General features: G+C 43.2%; 1 protein-coding gene across 1 annotated transcript in view; it reads left to right on the forward strand.

Moving 5' to 3' along the window:
* Positions 1–19,339, forward strand: part of Lars2 (leucyl-tRNA synthetase 2, mitochondrial) — a 99,945-nt gene that overhangs the window by 36,743 nt on the left and 43,863 nt on the right. The window contains exons 6-9 of the mRNA XM_021206583.2: positions 7,873–7,962; positions 10,085–10,228; positions 16,116–16,223; positions 16,561–16,720. Coding sequence (XP_021062242.1) covers positions 7,873–7,962; positions 10,085–10,228; positions 16,116–16,223; positions 16,561–16,720 — 502 coding nt within the window. The remainder of the gene's footprint in view (positions 1–7,872; positions 7,963–10,084; positions 10,229–16,115; positions 16,224–16,560; positions 16,721–19,339) is intronic.

Raw genomic sequence — 19,339 nt, forward strand, 5'->3', positions numbered from 1 at the left:
GCTGAGAACAACAGACAGCACCTGGAAGCTCTCTCTCTCTCTCTCTCTCTCTCTCTCTCTCTTTCTCTCTCCCTCCCTCCCTCCCTCCCTCCCTCCCTTCCTCTCCCCTACCCCTTCTGAAGGGGAGCTAAGAGCTATTTTCAATAAGACAGTGTCTTCAAAACTGCTGGCTTCAATCTCCCTGCTGTTAATATTCTAAATTTTCTTTAAGAAATGTAGAAAGCAAACCTTTCAAATCACCTAAGAACTTAACTTGTGGCCCTGGATTCAGAAAGCAAGACCTTTAAGAAAAAAACACACTATAAAAATGTGGTGCCTAGCATTTGTCAGTTTTGGATTTCTTTAAATGTTCATTTTCAGCCTAAAGATAGTCCTACATGGAAGAACATAAAAGCCTGAAAATGAGTGCTTAGACAAATGTTAGGTTCAAGATTAATTAATTACCCTGATATTAACACCTTTCCTTTCAATTCTGCAAAGAGGTGAGCAGGGAAGGAATAGGCGTTACAGGTAAAGATGGAAACTGACAGATGGAAGGACGAGGAACGAGAGAAAGAGGCCAGGAGAAGGCCACAGCGGGTTTCAGTAAGCCTGGCTGAAGGACCATGGGGATGATGGTCCAGAAAGGAGGAGGGAAGCCACGTGGCATAGTGTGGTCCTGACAATGTCAAGGAGCCACTGGGAAGGATGCAGCTAGGAGGGAATGCAACAGGACCTTGAGAGGAGAAAAGCCAGCCCTGGCCTGGGAAGCTGGTGGATATAAAGGTAGCAGAAGCTTGCTTTTCTTTTCCAAAGGGGGCAGACGGACATGGATGAAGTGCTGAGGAAGATGGTGAGACTGTAAAAGTCCTCAGACTTCTCAGAGGTGGAGGAAAGGTCATCTTCCTGGACCTGAGCCCAGATGTGTATAGCCTGACCTGGAATGCCAGCTCTCCCTGTCATTCTCTTCCCTGGACAATACTCTGGAGTTGAGTTATGAGTGAACGCATGTGCATAATGGCAGATCCATTTCTTTTCTTCTAATCCCCCTGCCTACCAGTGACTGTCTTAGCATAAAGACCCATCAGCTGGCCTGGTGGTAGTGGTAGCACAAGCCTGTAATCCCAGCACTCAGGAAGCCGAGGCAGACAAGTTTCTCTGAGTTTGAGTCCAGCCTGGTCTACAGAGCAAGTTCCAGGATAGCCAGGGCTATGTGGAGAAACCCTGTCTTGGAAAACAAAACAAACAAACAAACAAACAAATGACTCAGCAGGTGACCTTATTCAGTGTCTTCTCACTGGTGAATTAAGAGAGCAGAAGTATACTGCTGAGCCAGTATGACACTAGATCATTGAGCACGGGACCTCCTTCCCAAAGGCTACTACTGTTCTGTGTTTTTTATTTGGAAATTGCTAATAATAAACACATTTCTCCATTTGTCTTTGGAGTTTTGGAGGCTCTGCGCACAGATTTCTTAAATCACTGTATGGTGTGTTAGGGAGTGTGTTAGGGTGTGTTAGGATGTGTTAGGGAGTGTGTTAGGGTGTGTTAGGGTATGTTAGGGAGTATGTTAGGGAGTGTGTTAGGGTGTGTTAGGGAGTGTGTTAGGGTGTGTTAGGGTGTGTTAGGGAGTGTGTTAGGGTGTGTGAGGGTGTGTTAGGGAGTGTGTTAGGGTGTGTGAGGGTGTGTTAGGGAGTGTTAGGGAGACTCTTCTCAGATGAGCTGCTGTGAATGAACCAGGAACAATGGTGTACTCCTTTCTTTAAAAACCTGCTTTATTTATAAAATTATCTAAAACTCTGCTTCAGGCCAGAGTTGCTTTGCCTTGCTTTGTTTTGGAAAGGGGCATCATGCTATAGACCAGGTTACCCTGAAACTCATTGTGTATGTAGCTCAGACTGATCTCAAATTCATGGGGATTCTCCTGCCTCATCCTCCTGAGTATGCAATTGTGGGTGTATGTTACCACATCTAGCTTTGACTGTTTTGTAAATACCCTTAACCCCTGGACTCAGTGTTTTGTTTAATGAAGACTCATGAACCTTCAATATACATCTGAGGGTTGGCAGTGTTGGAAAGTCAGGCTGATCTTCACCAGATTTCTTCATTTTTATAGTGGTGGCAACATCTGTGTCAGAAAACACTAGTGAGGTCAGAGAGAGTCATCTGATTGCAATGGTCCAGGTCATCCATGGCTGAGGCTTCTGCATGTAGCCCTGTGCTCCTTCATTTCCTCATAATCTGACAGCCTGCTTGAGAAGTGAATAATGTTTAGGAGCATAAATAACAAGTCTAGACAGTGCTACATCCTGAATGAGGGAAGAACATTTGGCCTTTAAGCTTTAGCCTAGTTTGGTGGTGAACTGTTCCCCACTTGTCCTCATCACCATCGAGTCATTGCCTCTCTTATTATCAACTTTTCTTGAGGTTTACTTATTGTTTGGACTTGGGCAGCTTGGCTGGGTCTCCAAGGCTAGAAGCACGTGTGTGAAAGCAAGCACACTTACCTGATGAGCCATCTCACTGGCCTTCTCTCCCCTTCTTGTACTAGGGATTGAATCCAGAGCCTCTTGCACACTGCACAAGCATTCCAGCACTAAACTCTGTGGTAGCTGCCTTTCCAAAACCAGCACCCAGCTCCTTGCCCTCACACTTACTCTGCTGCCTGCATCTTGTGTATGTCACAGTCCTGCAGCTCTTCTCCCTCTCGTCATTAGCTGTGTAATGAATGTCTGAGACTCGTTGTATAACCCAGGCTGGCCTCAAACCTTCAGTCCTCCTGCCTCAGCCCCCTGCTATGAGCTTTCTATAGAGAAAGAGAAAAAAGAAAAATCCCCAGACAAAACCCACAGGAAGAGCTAACAGACCCAAACCAGTACTGTGCTAAGCTGTATCACACTGTGTGTCCCTTTCTGCCTAGGGATCGCTGAGAGACCTCTGAGTGTGCTTCCCTGACGTCTCACTCATCTAGATACTTCTAGAGTAAAGGAGTCGCAGAGCACCAGATGGGTCCTGAATGCCGTGATCCTAACATCCAGTGCACATGTCTTTCTGTACTGCAGACATAACCAGGCAGTGCTGCCTCAGCCCCTTGGACATTGTCGATGCCAAATTACTGGGCCACAAGTCACTGTGACATTGGATTAGTTGTTCGGTTAAGTTATTCAAGGTCATTAAGGGAGGATAATTGGTTTCCAAGAGGTTGTTTTGTCCCTCTTTGTGTTCTGAGAGAGCGTATCTTTTGCCTTGGGTCCTATAAACCTTTGAAATATTTTCAACACCAACCTCAGACAGTGTAAAGTGTAAGATTGCAGGAGCCACTTCACCGAGATCTCAGATAGATAGCTAGATGGTGCTCTCTGGAGCTCACAGGATGTAACAGCTGATACTTCGATAGAGATCTGTGTAGAGTGAGTTGTATTTGCTTTTAGAGCCCTGCACTTGAGTTACCTGACTTTGTGTTAAACCAACAGTACCTTGATGCAGGTGTGGGCTTATTTGTGTGTGAATGATTTCCTGCATGTTTGGATGTGCACCATGTGCATGCCTAAAGAAAATCAGATCTCTTGGAACTGGACTTACAGACAGGTCTGAGCTGCCAAATGTATACTTGGAACTGAACCCCAGTCCTTTGCAAGAGCAGCAAGTGCCTTTCAGCTCTGAGCCAGCTCTCCACCTGTGTGAACTTATCTGAAAACAGGGAAAAGTAAGGAAGAGCAATGTTGGGGGATTTAGGGTCAGTCGGTCTTACTTTCTTTTTCTGATGGTTTCACCAAGAAGTCTTACTTACCAGCTGGTGCCATTCATGCCTGTGGGCAGATGAGGATAGCAGGGAGCCCCACCCCACATATGCAAGGTGCCTGAGTGGGCCCTGCAGATGTGGTTGGATTTGAATATTTGGGTTCATGGGCTAGATTCCAGGAGGTGATCTTTAAACACTTCTGTGTTGACATCTGTTTTATGGGAGGGATACATCAATATCTGTAACCACATTCCTTTCTAACTTCAAAACAAACATTTATTACATGAAAATTTTTAAGTCAGACCACCACTTAGGGACATATTAAATTATTTAAAATTTAGATGTTATAATAAAAAAAAAAATCACATGTCCCCAGCAAACAGCATTCCAGCTCTGACCTGTGTCTGGGCAAGGTTCCCAGTAGTTTGCCAGTCATGTTCATTGAAGGAGTCATATCTGATGGAGGAGAGAAACTCAGTAAATGGACTAGCCCCAGGAGATGAGATTTAACCTTCTTTGTCACTTTGTGGGCTGCCCACTAGAGAGTTATCTGGCTAATGTTCCTTTGATCTGCCTGTGACTTCATACCTAAAATGAAATAATATAAACCTTTAGATCAACATTGTTCTATTAACATTTAAAGCTGAAAACAGCATATGGTGCCTCACCCCTGTAATCCTAGTACTTGGGAGGGTAAGACAGGAAGATTACCCTGAGTGTAAGGCCAGCCTGAGTTACATACAAGACCCTATCCACAAAAATGAAAGCTATGATTAGCTAGATAATTTGAGGGAGCTGTTTGTTTTGTTTTTCAAGACAGGGTCTCTCTCTGTTTAGCCTTGGCTGTCTGGAACTCACTCTGTAGACCAAGCTGGCCTTGAACTCACAGAGATCCACCTACTTCTGCCTCCACAGTGCTAGAATTAAAGGTGTGTGCCACCACTGCCAGGTTAGGGCACTCTCCTTTATAGTAGCTCTGCAGTATTAAATCACATGTCCACTAGTTGGTGAGCATGTGTGTATGTATGTGCTCTCTCTCTCTCTCTCTCTCTCTCTCTCTCTCTCTCTCTCTCTCTCTCTCTCTCTCTCTCTCTCTCTCTCNCACACACACACACACACACACACACACACACCACAAAACAGTGACAAAGAATTGTTTATAGACATTGCCAGATAATTCCCAGGGAGCAGAGTCTCTGCTTTAGAGAGAGGGAGGCTGTTGCGTTAATATTTTCATGGGTGTTAAGCCCTATGGCCTCTTGACTGTAGAACTGTGTTTTCAGTAAGTAGTTCACAGTGAACATCTAAAAAGAGGGTTTTGATTTTTAGCCAGTTGGCTAAACTAAAAGCTTTTAAGTGATATAATTTTTAAAAATGCCTTTGATAATTTTAGAAGTCTGGAATTTTCTTTTGTTCTAATGAGCAAATCATGGCAGTCTCCAAAGGAAATCTGTGGCTCTCAAAATGTACATTGTTCAGTTAGTCATAAGACAGCTAGGAAGGTGCAGCATGGGGAACCACAGTAACCTCCTCAGTCCTGGTCCCCTCAGGCAGTTGCACAACAGTGACCCTGGCCATGCAGCAGCTAGCATTATGTTTTCTCTAGATGGCAGCTGTAGAAGAAACAAATGAAACAGGTCAAGTTCACATGGGAAGTTAGGGAGAAAATGGAGGTGCAGACTCTTTCATCTTGAGCTAATGATGCCCAAAAGGAACACAGGTAGATGGCTGGCTGGATGAAGGCTCCATCTACCCTTCCTTTTCTACCTCAGGTAAACTGATTTTCAAAACCACAGACCTAGTTAAAGATAATGCTGCTCTATTGCAGTGTGAACTTTACTCAGTGTCTAGAAGCAGATCCAAGGGATCCAAGAAGTGCATTTAAAAATATACATAGAAGCAGGTCTAAGAGTACATTATAAAATATTTCTTATAAAATATTTTCATTATAATGCATATTTATATATTAATTAGAAAGATTTGATATTTCATTATGAGCAACTCAAATAAACACAAAATAAAGTGTTAATGGGCCCCATCCCTAGATTTAACAGCTTGACTTTTTTATATTTGCTTTATGTACTTCCTTAAAACTGTAGTGGATAAAAGTTTTTTAAAAAGATAATTTCTACCATAACAAGGTCTAATATATTTCCCATAATTCTCACCCATTCTACCCTTCAATTCAATTCTATTTTCTCTGTGTGTTTGTGACCACAGCACAGTGAGAATTTAGCTGTGAAACTTATATGAGATATACAGATGTGCTTTTGTATATAGACTCATGTGTCAGGTTTATTCTCAATTCAGCAGCATTTGGGGGCATTTCAGTGCTGGAGAGCATAAGATGATGAGTAAAACAGAGTAGAAGACAGCTCCTGACATGTTTGTTAACAATGAAAGTTTTAAAGGTATTTGTCTAGATAACTAAAGAGAGTGAGTCTGTGCCCTACTAGCAGGCCAGGGCTGAGAAGGCAACATTGGCAACGATAACAGGATCTGGGGAGACAAGCTACTCCCTGCCTGCTAGTCTGATCCTGGAGCTGGCAGTTTCCTCATGCCTGGCACCCCTACATATCAGGTGCCCGAGGAGTCCCTGGGAGCTGGTGATTTACCACAGCTTAGGTTTTGGCGAGGGCCGGACTGCTTGGAACCACCATTATATTGGCAGATTTGTCTGTGACTCACAATGGGGAGATGGAGATGGTAGTCAGAGTTGAGTTATTTTGCATCTTTAAAATTTTTATTTATGTATTTTATGTGTATTAGTGTTTTGTCTGCATGTATGTCTTCACACTAGGACATCAGATTCCATGGGACTACAATTATAAATAGTTTTGAGCCACGTGTGGGTACTGGGAATTAAACTCAAGACCTTCTAGAAAAACAGCCAGTTCTCTTTGCTGAGCTATTAATTGCTAAGCTATCTCTCTAACCCCTGTTCCGCATTATTAAAAACTTGTTTTCTGGTCTGGGGTTATAGCTCAATGTTGGAACACTTGTTAGCATGCCTGAGGCCTTGGGTTTGATTCCCAGTAACACCCAAATAATATAATTGTTTTTTTAAAATTAGGACTCTGCTACTTAAAACAACAATAATAACAAAACATCATATAAAACAGCCAAGAAAAGCTAGGAATGCAGCTCAGTTGGTAGAGTCCTTGCCTAACATGCATGAAGCCCTGGTTTTTAAATTCTATATTAAACTTGTTTTTCAGTCAGAAAGTAAACTTTAGGAACTTGTGATTCATCTCCCCATGTAGACAATAGCTTGATTCATGTTATATAATAAAGAAAAAATAATGAGGCTAGATAAGCTATTAGACCTAGGCTCTGTGTAGACAAAAGATTTATTATGAAGTAAGAATCACATCACAGTGAACGAATACTCTTGACATTTGTGATTGCTTTTCAGATGAGCTGTATTCTTGGCCCCCCAGCATGTGTTTATCCTGGCAAAAAAATGTTCATAGCTGGATTGGAAAGATGACTCAGCAGTTAAGAGCATTTGCGGGTCACCAAGTTCAGTTTCCAACACTCATATTTGGTATCTCACAGCCACCTGTAACTCCAGTTACAAGTGATCTGATGGCTTCTTCTAGCCTCAGTCAACAACAGCACTCATGTGCATATACTCCCACACCCACATACATACAAAAACTATTAAATCTTAAAAAAAAAAAGTTGGGGCTGGAGAGATGGCTCAGTGGTTAAGAACATTAAGTGCTCTTCCAGAGATCCTGAGTTCAATTCCCAGCAACCACACTGTGGCTCATAACCATCTGTAATAGGATCTGATGCCCTCTTCTGGTGTGTCCGAAGACAGCTACAGTGTACTCATATAAGTAAAATAAATTAATGAACAAAATTCTTTAAAAAAAAAAAGTTCATAGCTGTTTCCTATTCTGTAACTTCTTCCATGAAACCTGAGACTATTCTCATTGAACAACACATCTAGAAAAGATGGGGAGACAGTCCAAGGACATCATTTCTTTCTTCCCAGCGTAAATGGCTTCTTCACCCACTTTTGAGACTTAGGAAATAGGTTGGTAAATTTGCAATTTAATTGCTTTTAAAAACCGAATCTCTAAGTTGTGGTGTGTGTGGTGAAGTGCCTGACTGTGCATTTATACCTCTTCCCTTTTTGGCAGGAAATCACTACGTGTTTGCCAGATTACTACAAATGGACTCAGTACCTGTTTATCAAACTCTATGAAGCTGGGCTGGCCTATCAAAAGGAGGTAAGTTCATGTTAGCTTCCTTTTTAAGATTTTATAAATCCTCTCCATCTTAGAATCATTGCTGTTATCCAGGTGTGGTGGCGCGCCTACACATTTAATCTTTATATAAGAGGCAGAGGCAGGCAGGTCTCAGTGAGTTCATACCAGCCTGGTCTACACAATGAGTTCCAGGACAGCCTGAGCTACATACTGAGACCCTGTCTCAAAAGTACCAAAACAAAACAGAAGTAGTAACTTTTAGGTGAGAAACAAAGAAAGTCCTGTTTGCACAACGGTAAAGATGAAAGCCACTTTAGGTTCACAGACTCATCTGCAGCAGACCGAGCACTACCAAAACTAAAGCAGTAGTATTCAGTCCTTTCTTTTTACCTCCTGAAATCTGCCTGGTGTTAGTGGTAATAAAAGATGAGCCAGTTTTCTTAAGTTTATGAACCTAAAACTTTTAGGTCCTAGATACTTACTACCCTGGACATCTCTATTACTTATGAGGTAAAGACCTAGGAGACCCCATGTTAGAGAAATCAATTGTTCAAGGTTCATCTTCTCATCTGATTCCAGATGGCATAGCTTCAATTTTTGTGTGTGACTAAACTACTTGCAGTTGTAAAATCATAACCCAGATTATGGCTGATGGCTAACCTCTCACCACCCTGACCTTTATATAAGTGTGGGAAATATCCAGAACCAGTCAGATCCCAACACAACTTGAAAACGCCACTGACTGTGCTGACTTTAGCACAGCCTTGAAGGACTGGAAGGTGTCTAGCACAGATGACAGAGAACACCCTTGCCATTTGACTTGGGCTGGAGGGCAGTGTTAGGCCGCTGACCCAGCAGGACAGGCTGTCTGACAGTGCTACAGCACCTCCTTCAGCTCACCATAGTTTCTCACAGCAAGGCAAACGGCCATGAGCAGGAAGGAAGAAGGGTCTGTGAGGCACATGGTTGCTAGCACAGTCTCTGTCGGAATTACTGTGAATACTTTCTGGTGCTGAGAAATTGCACGTTACATAGTCTTCCACTAAGTTTTTAAGCAGTGCTTCTCAAGTCAGTAGAGCAATCCCCAGATTGCTTTGTACTCGGTGCCTTCCTTTACCAGGAGGCACATGAATGTCACAGAGTGGTAAGGGTAGGCAGAGGTATTTGTTTTAAACAAAGACTGAAACTAACAGGAACTCTGGAGTGCCTTCATCATGGGTAAGACCATGTGTTCTATCAACCAAATGAATCTGTGAGTGGGACTCGGAGTTGTTACCCATGGGGTACAATGTCGAAGGCAGAAAGTGTAACAGTTTTCTGGAGGTGCTGAAAATGTTCTATATTTTAACAAGAGTTGTGGTCACATGTTCACTCATTTAAAAATTCATTAATTGTTCACTTAAGACTTATCTACTTTTGTATATTCCATATTAACTTAAACTACAATCTTTAAGATTACAAGCATAATTTAGTTTCTTGAGACCCAAATTCCTTCCCTGTCTGTCGGTGTCTCTGGGATCTTAGGTTTGTTATATTGCTTCTCTACTTATCATCATTCTCTGTAATAGGATTCTCTGAGAATAGGATTCTCTGATGGTTCTACTTACTACAAAGTTGATTGTGAGCATTAAAGGGCCTCACATAAGCCCAGGGTAGTGGCACACAACTGTAATCCCTGCTCTCGAGAGACTGAGGCAGGAATAGCTCAAGTTTGAAGCTAACCCTGAGCTATATAGCTACTTAGCTGTAAAACAGCTTAGCATGGGAACTAGCACTTGGTTATAACTCAGTAAACAGTGTTATTATTAAAGACCAGTATATTTAATTCCTCTGCAAAATATAACCCCTATTCTCCCAAACTTTAAATAGATATCTTTTTTTTTCTTTTTTTCCAAAGTGTTCTAAAATTTTTAATCCTGAATGTTTATCATATCATCAAGAAAAACCTAAGGTTGAATTGGCCATGTGCTCATAGATGTCCATCTTCCCCAAGCCTATTCTAACAAAGGCATTTTATGTGTTCTTGTCACGTTGGCCAAGCAGCTCACCCCAAAGATGCCCTCAGTCTTGGAGCCACACTAACATTACAGCCTCCACAGGGCATTCATCGCAGTGTATTCCCCTGTCTCCTATATCTTAACAGGCCTTGGTTAACTGGGATCCAGTGGATCAAACAGTGCTAGCCAATGAGCAGGTGAATGAATATGGCTGTTCATGGCGTTCTGGAGCCAAAGTAGAGAAGAAATACCTCCGACAGTGGTTCATTAAGACAACTGCATATGCAAAGGTAAGTGGTGGTCAGAGGCTCTCAATAATGCCCAGTGTGTGGGTATAGCACACTGTCAACTCTGTTGAAGGAGCCTAAGCAGAGTCCTAAGACATGGGAGGCAGAGAGCCTCAGTGTTATTCAATACATACAGGGTGGTGGGCAAGGGTCTTGAAGTTTTAGCAAGAAAGACACCTGGAGGTCATTACCGTTCTTCTTCAGTGAGTTGTCCTCAAAGCAGCAGTAATTCTATCTGCAATTATACATCCAAAAAGGGAATGAGTCTTTGTGATGCTCCAGAGGGCTTGAGTTAGTTTCTCTGTGCCATCGCTTATAGTAGCCCAGAAGTAAAGGGCTGACTGGTCTCCAGGAGGGAAGGCCAGAGAGGAGGAGTGAGCTGGTCCAAGTACAAAGCTCCAGATTGAGGCTCTCCTATGCCTTTGATTGTTTGTGCAGGTTGCCCTGGACCTCAGTTTCCTGATAAGTAAGTTGAGCAATTAGACCTGATGATGCTTCAAGCACCTTCTGGCTGATTCTATGTTAAGAGATCAAGACAAAGACAGCTATGGAAACAGAGTTCCTTAGTAAGTCATAGTGGCCTGGACAAAGTCCTGAGTTCTGTATGTATATAAGACTCAGTGCTTCTGTTTTAAGCTGAATTTCAAAGGCAACCTATGGTATACACAGACAAAGTCTGGGTCTCATCTGCAGATAACTCAGGTCAGTTATAGTATCTAAGACTCATGTATAGAGAAAGCACAGTCCTAGGCAACTTCTGGACCAAAATAAAACCACATCCCACCAGTTCAGCAGACCCTCAGTGTCCTCCCTCTAAAGACTACCTGCAGGGAGACTCATTTCCTTTTCGTTCATTCTGATACATGACCCTGGGCATGGATCTGGACAGGTTCAAAAGAGCTTGTTAGCTTGCCTGGAGGGGAGCAAAGCTGAGAGCAGAGCTTCCTGTGCAGCCCCTTTCTGCTAGCCTTAGGTCTATCATATTCCTGAGTGGGGGTCATTTCTTCTCCTCTCCCTCCCCTCCAGAGACTCTCTGATGGCATATTGGAAAGGAGGGGTACCAGTCCCCTAGCTGATGTGCCATGAAACTGATGGCAGTATTGGAAGGACACCTGGTTAGCTCCTATGTTTTGACCTCTGCTTCTAGTTGGAAATGTAATAACCTGACCAGGGGCTCTGTTCTTTAAACGGTCAGCTGTGAATTTTCAACTGTTCAAGCAGAATGGTGAGTTACCATGGTAACTCTTGGTTCTTGCTGAACTCCTGTGCAGATTTATTGAAAAAGCTCTTAGGAGGTTAGCACTGAAAATTGGAAGAAGAGGGAGAGTCCATGATGCTGGCACATTTGGGGACCCTGGTAGGAGAGCAGATCCAGGGCTGTGAGGCACATGGAAAGCTGTGTGTTACACGTGGCTAAGAGAGACACTGAACCCCCCAGGCCATAGTTGGAAGCTTGAATAACACCCTATGACTGAGGACAAAAACAGAACAGAGTTGCCTTATTGAAGATTAAAAGTAAGCCTCTGTGGGGGTCAGATAGAATTTCTAGAATAAAATAGATCCAAGGGGAGTCATGCATGATCAGCACCCCTTTAGAGTATCATCTGCAGTGCCCAACAGGTAATAAAAGTTACTACATTTGCCAGGTGGTGATGGTGCACACCTTTAATCTTAGCACTCAGGGAGGTGGAGGCAGACAGACCTCTGTGAGTTCAAGGCAAGGCCGATCTTCAGAGCTAGTTCTAGGACAGCCAAGACTATCAAAGATAAAGGCTATCAGGACAAAGAAACCCTGTCTTGAAAAACAAAACAAACAAAATTACTACATTTTTAAAAAGAAAAATACTGTGACCCAACGGACATAGACCCAGAAGTTGAAGTTAGTTGATAACATGAAGGCATTTGTTATATAAATGAATAGGACTTAAAAGAAAAGGTGATTGTTTTGAATCTCAGGAGAGCAGAAGCCACCTTTAACACTGAACTGACTGAGAATCTGGACCAGCTGGGTATATCTGAATTAAAAGCCTCAGTGTTGGGCTGCACAGGGACAAGTTAGAGGAAATAGACATAGCACCAATTCAGTGCAGTGAGGGATGTGTGATGGGTGTCTCAGGGCTTCTATTGCTGTGATGAGACACCATGACCACAGCAACTCTTATAAAGGAAAGCATTTAATTGGGGTTGGCTTACATTCAGAGGTTTAGTCCATTATCATGGCAGGAAGCATGACAGCACACAGGCAGACATGGTGCTGGAGAAGGAACTGAGAGTTCTACATCTTGATCCACACACAGGCAGCAGAATGAGACTGTACCACACTGGGTGTAGCTTAAGGATATGAGACCTCACATATGAGTCTGCCCACACAGTGACACACTTCCTCCAACAAGGCCACACTTGTCACTTCCTAGGGACTGAGTTTTCAAACGTGTGTCTATAGGGGTCATTTTTATTCAAACCACCACTTGGGGTTGAAAAGCTAAGAGATGGACAGTGTATGTTAAACTGAGAGCCATGTGGGAAGAAGACTCAAAGTAGGTCTGGAGAGGTAATTAGGGGCTACATTAATTCTTACAAATTTTGACTTCAGCAAAAGAGCCATATGAAATCATGAAATATTGTAAAGAAGGCACTGATGTCAGAATTATGGGGTAGCCTTTTTTCAAAAAGATTTATACGTTTTCAAAAATGGTATGTTTGTGTGTGGCTCTGTGTATGTGAGTACATGTGCCTGAGGAGGCTGGAAGTTTTGGATTCCTTGGAACTGGAGTTACATCTGGTTGTGAGCCACCCAAAGTGGTGCTGGAAACAGAACTCAGGTCTTCTCAAGAGAAGAAAGCACTCTTAACCATGGGGCCGTCTCACTTGTTCCCATAGTTGTGTTTTCATAAGAACATTGTGGAATGGTCAGTGTGGCTACAGGTACCAGTCCAAATGCTTTTGCAATGGTCCCTGCCTGCAGAATCTAGACTTAATGGTCCCAGCATGTAGAATCTACACTTAGGTGAGATGGGATATCTTGAACACCTGGTATAACAGAAATTGTCATGAACTAGTAAAGAAGTCCTGCTGTGTATATAAGGATAAGACATTGGATCAACTAAGAATGTTTTCAACTGCAAGCAACTGAAAACCAGAGTCGTCGTGGTTTGAGTGAGTAGGAAGTTACTTTTCCCACATCATGAGAAGCAGTTGCTGGGACCAGACTTGGCTTCCCAGGGTTTCTCTTGGCCTTTTCTTCCTGCTTGTGATCTTATGGTTGCTAGATGGCTACTGCAGCTCCAGAGACCACATCTCCATTCAAGGCAGACACAACAGGAGCAGTGTAAATGAGTCCTTTTTAATCTGAAAGCAAGAGCTTTGTCCAACAACCCCCCCATCCCCAATAGAATTCCATTTGTGTTTTGTGTCATGTGGCCACACCCACCATTAAAGGAGGTGCAAAACAGACATGGCTTTTCAGCTTCTATAGTCCAGGCAGAGGAGTGAGCACTAGGATCTGGCTTGGCTTGAGAGCTGTCTGCCACAGGGATCTTAAGATCTCTGTGTTTGCCCCAGTGTGTTCATGTGGTCAGCTTAGGAGCAAGGCTGTGTCCAGGAGCCCTTTCATGCACTACTGTTCCAGGGTCTAAAGACTCTGACCTCGGAAACAGAACTCTGGAACAGAAGACTGTTTTATTAAAGGCTGCTGTGCAGCGCGTTCTGTTGCTTCCTCTCAACCTGCCCTGCAGAGTTGTTCACTGTGAGTGCTATGCATGAACGCAGCCACTGGCTGACAAAGAGAACTGAGATGGGAGAAAAGACAGTGCAAGCTAGTCCTGCAGAGCAGTGTGGGTGGTATCTCACGGGCAGCCGTGCTATGTCACCCATGAGGGGAGGGAGGGAGATGACTGGGCTTTTCCAGATACGAGACAAGGAGGCAGCTGAGATGGATGCCTCACTCCTGTTATCAGTTTTAGCTAACTGCTCTTATTAAATGGGGATAGTTAATAAAAAGTTTCCAAACTGTACTCTGCTCAAGGGTCCATTGGGTAGGGTAGAGGGAGATGCTTTCCTCCAACTCTGACATAGGGCTTCCTCAGATTTACTTTTGTGAATGAAAGCTGCTAATTCACTGATTAAAAACAGACATATAGAGAGGTTAAGATGTTGCAAATCCAGACCCAAGTTTTCTTGGGGTAGCTCAAGCCCTCTTAGCCATTTATTGCCCCCTCTGTATTTGACCTGGTGTCTTTGTGTCCATTAGGTAAATCCTTGGCAGAGTATAAATAGAGCTTGTTTTCTTTGGAATGTATAAGTAGACCTCCAGATTCAAATAAGCAAAGGGCTGCAAATTCTGTCAAATGGGATGCAAGGCCTAAAGCAGAGCTTTTCTCACTTCGCTGTAGCTGCCTCATTGCCCTTAGTACCAGTGCCTTTAAAAAGTGCCTTGATTTATGACTTTCTTTGTTCTGTTGCTATAAAAACATCATCAAAATGTTACCACATTGGAACATAGAATTTGATGTAACCTGAATCTCTGTTTCTGGTTCTACTCCAGAATAAACCATCTCTTCTCCCTTGGGAGGTAAGAGCTATGATTTTTTTTGTAGATACTTTCATTTGTATGTGTTTGTGCACAGGGCATCTTGCCTCGGGCCTTCAATGAATGTTCCACCAAATCACTTTATAAAAAAAGTGTAAAAACCTGGTGTTTCCCCAAGTTTTTGTATCCTGTGAGCCAAGAGAACTTCTATACCTGTGGTTGGCAGGGATGGGAAGAGGAGCTGCCAGCACTACTTGCCATGGGTAGATGAGACCAGAACTGCTGCCTGCTGGCTCGGTAATTGCAGCCCCCACAAAGAGTATGGACAGCTGTGGCTAGCAAAGGCTGAGTGTCACACAGGGAACTGAAAAGAGCTTGTTTGGGGCTTTAAGATATTGATTTCATTTGGCCAATTAAAAAATTATTTTATTTTGTAAAGATATTCATAGATTTGCTTAGATTTTAGGCCAGCGTCTATCTAGAATTAACACATGAAAACATTCACATTTCTTCCTATTTGAATGTTTGGGCCTCATCCCCATCTGAATGTTTTAAGCTAAGCACCTCCACCAGGAGCTTTTCCATTCTTGACGTGCAATCTGGGAAGAAAAACAAACAAACAAACAAACAAAAAACCAAATCAAAATCATTGGCTGCCAGTATGCCAAGCATGAAATGTTAGCACTGTAGGGGGAAGCAGGAGGATTGGAATTTCAAGGTTAGCCTGGGATATGTAAGACTCTCTAAATCAAGACTCTCAATATCTCACACACACACACACACACACACACACACACACACACACACACACAGGGAGGGGGGGGGAGAGAGAGAACTAGAGAACTAGAGAACTTGGAAGAGTTAGAGCGGGAGCAGGAAGAAGAAGGAAGGGTGAAGTGATTCTGGGGAGGGTGATACAAAATTCTGTGGGAATTGGAGGTTGTCAGCTGGAATGATCTTTGTTTGGCAGGGAGAGATGGGGAGAGGTGGAGCTCATCTGCAGATTTGTAACTTCTTTTGACCCCCAGATTTGGGGAGAGAAGCTATAATAAACACATTCAGCAAAGGTGTTAATTGAGGTCTTTGTCTATTAGCTTTCTTTCATGAAACGTTGAACAGAGGTAGGTGGGGTTGATCTTGCTTAGATGGGTTGTGAACTGAGTGTGTCTGTTGTGTTTTGCTATCTTGATTAAGGCAGCAGAATGAGGATGTATTGAGGGAGTCTGACATCCAGAACTTCCTTCCATGTCCCTACCTTTCCTTCCTCAAGCCCCGCGCCATTCATTCTCACAGGACCTTTACTACTTTTGTTTTTTCTTCTTTTCTCTTCTTTTTTTTTTTTTTTTTTTTTTATTTCCCCAGGCCATGCAGGATGCGTTGGCAGACCTCCCAGAGTGGTATGGAATAAAAGGCATGCAGGCCCACTGGATTGGGGACTGTGTAGGCTGCCACCTGGACTTCACATTAAAGGTGATAAGACACTGGCACAGCATTCACACCTACAGGTCTCGTTTGTATTTTGGAACTCTCTGAATACACAGCAGCTCTGCACCAGACCACAGCACAAAGAGAACCAGGAAGGCATCTTTCTGAGCATGCTTTCTCCATCTTCATCTTGGGGTGCCTGGTGCGGACTGCAGGGTGGAGACTGACCAGGGATTGTTCCATTCTGTTCCTGCATACATTCCTGGTCCTGTGGTCAGAAGCTGCCATGGCTGTTTGGAAATGAGGGAATGAGTGGCATGGGGAGCCCCAGAACTTAAGAGGAAGAGGACTGAAAATAAAATACCATGTTTCATCCTGCCAGGTTGATGGAGAAGACACAGGAGAGAAATTGACAGCGTATACAGCCACCCCTGAGGCCATCTATGGCATCTCCCACGTGGCCATCTCTCCTAGCCACGGACTTCTACATGGCTGCAGCTCTCTGAAGAAAGCCTTGCAGAAGGCACTAGTCCCTGGCAGAGGTGAGCTACAGGATGTAGTCCAGGCTATGAGGTTACCTCCTTCAGCTGGACAGCAGTTCACTAGACCCATATACTTACTGCATTTGCTATTTTTATCATCTGTTCTTCACTTTAGCTGTAATCTTTACTTTTTTTAAATCTCAGAGCCTGAGGTAAAACAGCTCTGGGAACATTAGATTGATTGTCCTGGGTTTCCCTGAGTCCTTCCAGAGATTGCCCAGAAGGTTAGTTCTTTAGTTTTGGTTTAGTATCAGTTTAAAGCTCTCTTCTGATAGGGAAAGAATCCTCTTCTGAATTTTTAATTCCTCTAGGAAATAAAACGACTAAAAAGGGACGGTGAGGTGGCACAGTGGATAAAATGCTTATCTTTGTCAGCCCTGATGACCCACATGGTGGGAGGGAGCAGACCTCAAGAACCCCACGGTCCTGTGACTTAACACTCACACACATATTGTGACACACACACCCCTAAACATAAATAAATGTACTAAAATTTCAAAACATGAGGATCTAAAAAGAACTCTGACAATGAGTGGTTGCTGTCACTAAGACTCCTGGCCTTTTCCGTGTCTAAGGGAGGGTCACACACCTTTGATAAAATATAAAGTTGCAGCCATCCAGGGAGGGATTTTGAGGGATTTTCAGCCTGGAGGTTGAAAGGAAGGCCTTATTGACCAAAAGCAGGTCTCTGGTGAAGGCTTAAAAATCTCATCCTTATGCTTCTTCTTACACTGTGAACTTTAACCTGCATCTCACATCTGAATTATTGAGGTCGCAAACTGCTTTGGATGATGTAGACTGGAGAGGCAGTGTCATGACAATTTACTTCTGCTCTAGACAGTGATTGTTTCCTGAGGGCACTGAGGGCAACTTTGTCACCTGCTCTTACTAAGAGCCTGCTAGGGGCCCGGCCTCCTGGGTTAGACACAAGCATTTTACAGTCCTGACTGTAAGTGACTCTGGGCTTAGGGCAGAAGACTTCCCAATACAAGGCAGGTCTTGTCATTTGCCTTCACCTTCTTTTGTCATATATTGAAATAGAGAAATGATGCAAGTTAAAATTCCATGTGTCCCTTTAAGGCCTCTGTGCCCATGTCTCATGAATGCTTGGTGATCAGGGAGTAACACTATTTGATTTTTCCAGACAGAGTTTCTCTGTGCTCCTTGAACTCACTCTGTAGATCAGGCTGGCCTGGAACTCCCATCCTCCTGAGTGTGTGATTAAGTGGCACTATTTGAAAGGATTGGGAGGAGTGGCTTTGTTGGAAGAAGTGGTCACTTGGGGTGGGCTTTGAGGTTTCAAGCGCCCATGCGAGACCCAGTATCTTTTCTCTCTGCCTGTAGATAAGGATGTAGCTCTCAGCTACTTCTCCATCACTACTCCTGCCTGCCACCGTGCTCCCTACTGCCATGCTTCCTGCCCTGATGATAATGAGCTAAACCTCTGAAACTGTGAGCAAGTCCCAATAAAATGCTTTATTTTATAAGAGTTGCCATGGTCGTGGTGTCTCTTCACAGCAATAGACCACTGACTTAGACAGTTAAGAAGCAGAGAGAGCTGAAAGGTGCTGTTCAGCCCACCTTCTCCTCCTCATGCAGTCCAGGACCCAAGCTCATGCAGTGATGCCACACATATTCAGGGTGAGTGAGTCTTACCTGCTCTGTTAAGTCCTTCTGCAAACACCTTATAGACATACCCAGAGATTCTAAAATCCAGATAAATTGACAGTTAATGGTCTCAAGTGTTTTTGGTTTTTTGTTTTGTTTTGTTTTGTTTTGTTTTTCTCTGCTGAAGGAGGAGGAGGTGGAAGAAGAACAAGAAGAAAAGAAAGAAAGAATTCATTTCAACTTTTTGAAGGGAAAACTCAGTTTTTACACTTTTGAGTAATTTAGGATTCCTTGAGCCTATGATGATTGAAAAGTAAATATTGAAAAACTAAATGCTATAAGTAACCAGCTCATACATTTCCCCGCCTTATAGTTCATTTGGGACCACAAAATGAAGTAATTTTAATAATTAATGAACTAGTAAGTTATAAATGATTACAGTCCCTGAGATGAAGGACACCATAAATACAAAGTACCTTCACATGATAAGCTGAAGAGTATCTATCTTAGTTACTTTTCTGTTTGCTGTGCTAAGACACTGTGACCAAGACAATTTATAGAAGAGCTTATTTATTGGGCTTCCAGTTTCAGACAATGAGCTTATGACCATCATAGAAGGGAACATGATGCTAGAACAGTAGCTGAGAGCTTATATCCTGATCCAGAGGACAATGCAAAGAAGGAGAGAGGGAGAGAGGGAGATAGGGGAAGAAGAAAAGGGGGGAGAGAGAGAATGAGAATGCTAACTGACCATGGCATGGGCTTTTGAAACCTTAAAGTCCACCCCCAATGACATATATCCTCCAACAAAGCCACACCTCCTAATCCTTCCCAGACAGTTCTACAACTGGGGACCAAACATTTAAGTCTCTGATCCTATGGGAATCATCCTTCTTTAAACCACCACCACATCTAAGTACATATGACCAGCCGTGTGTGTGAGACCACTTTGTACATATGACCAGCCGTGTGTGTGAGACCACTTTGTACATATGACCAGCCGTGTGTGTG

This window comes from Mus pahari, chromosome 10 (genome assembly GCF_900095145.1).
Source record: "Mus pahari chromosome 10, PAHARI_EIJ_v1.1, whole genome shotgun sequence".
Lineage (NCBI taxonomy): Eukaryota > Metazoa > Chordata > Mammalia > Rodentia > Muridae > Mus > Mus pahari.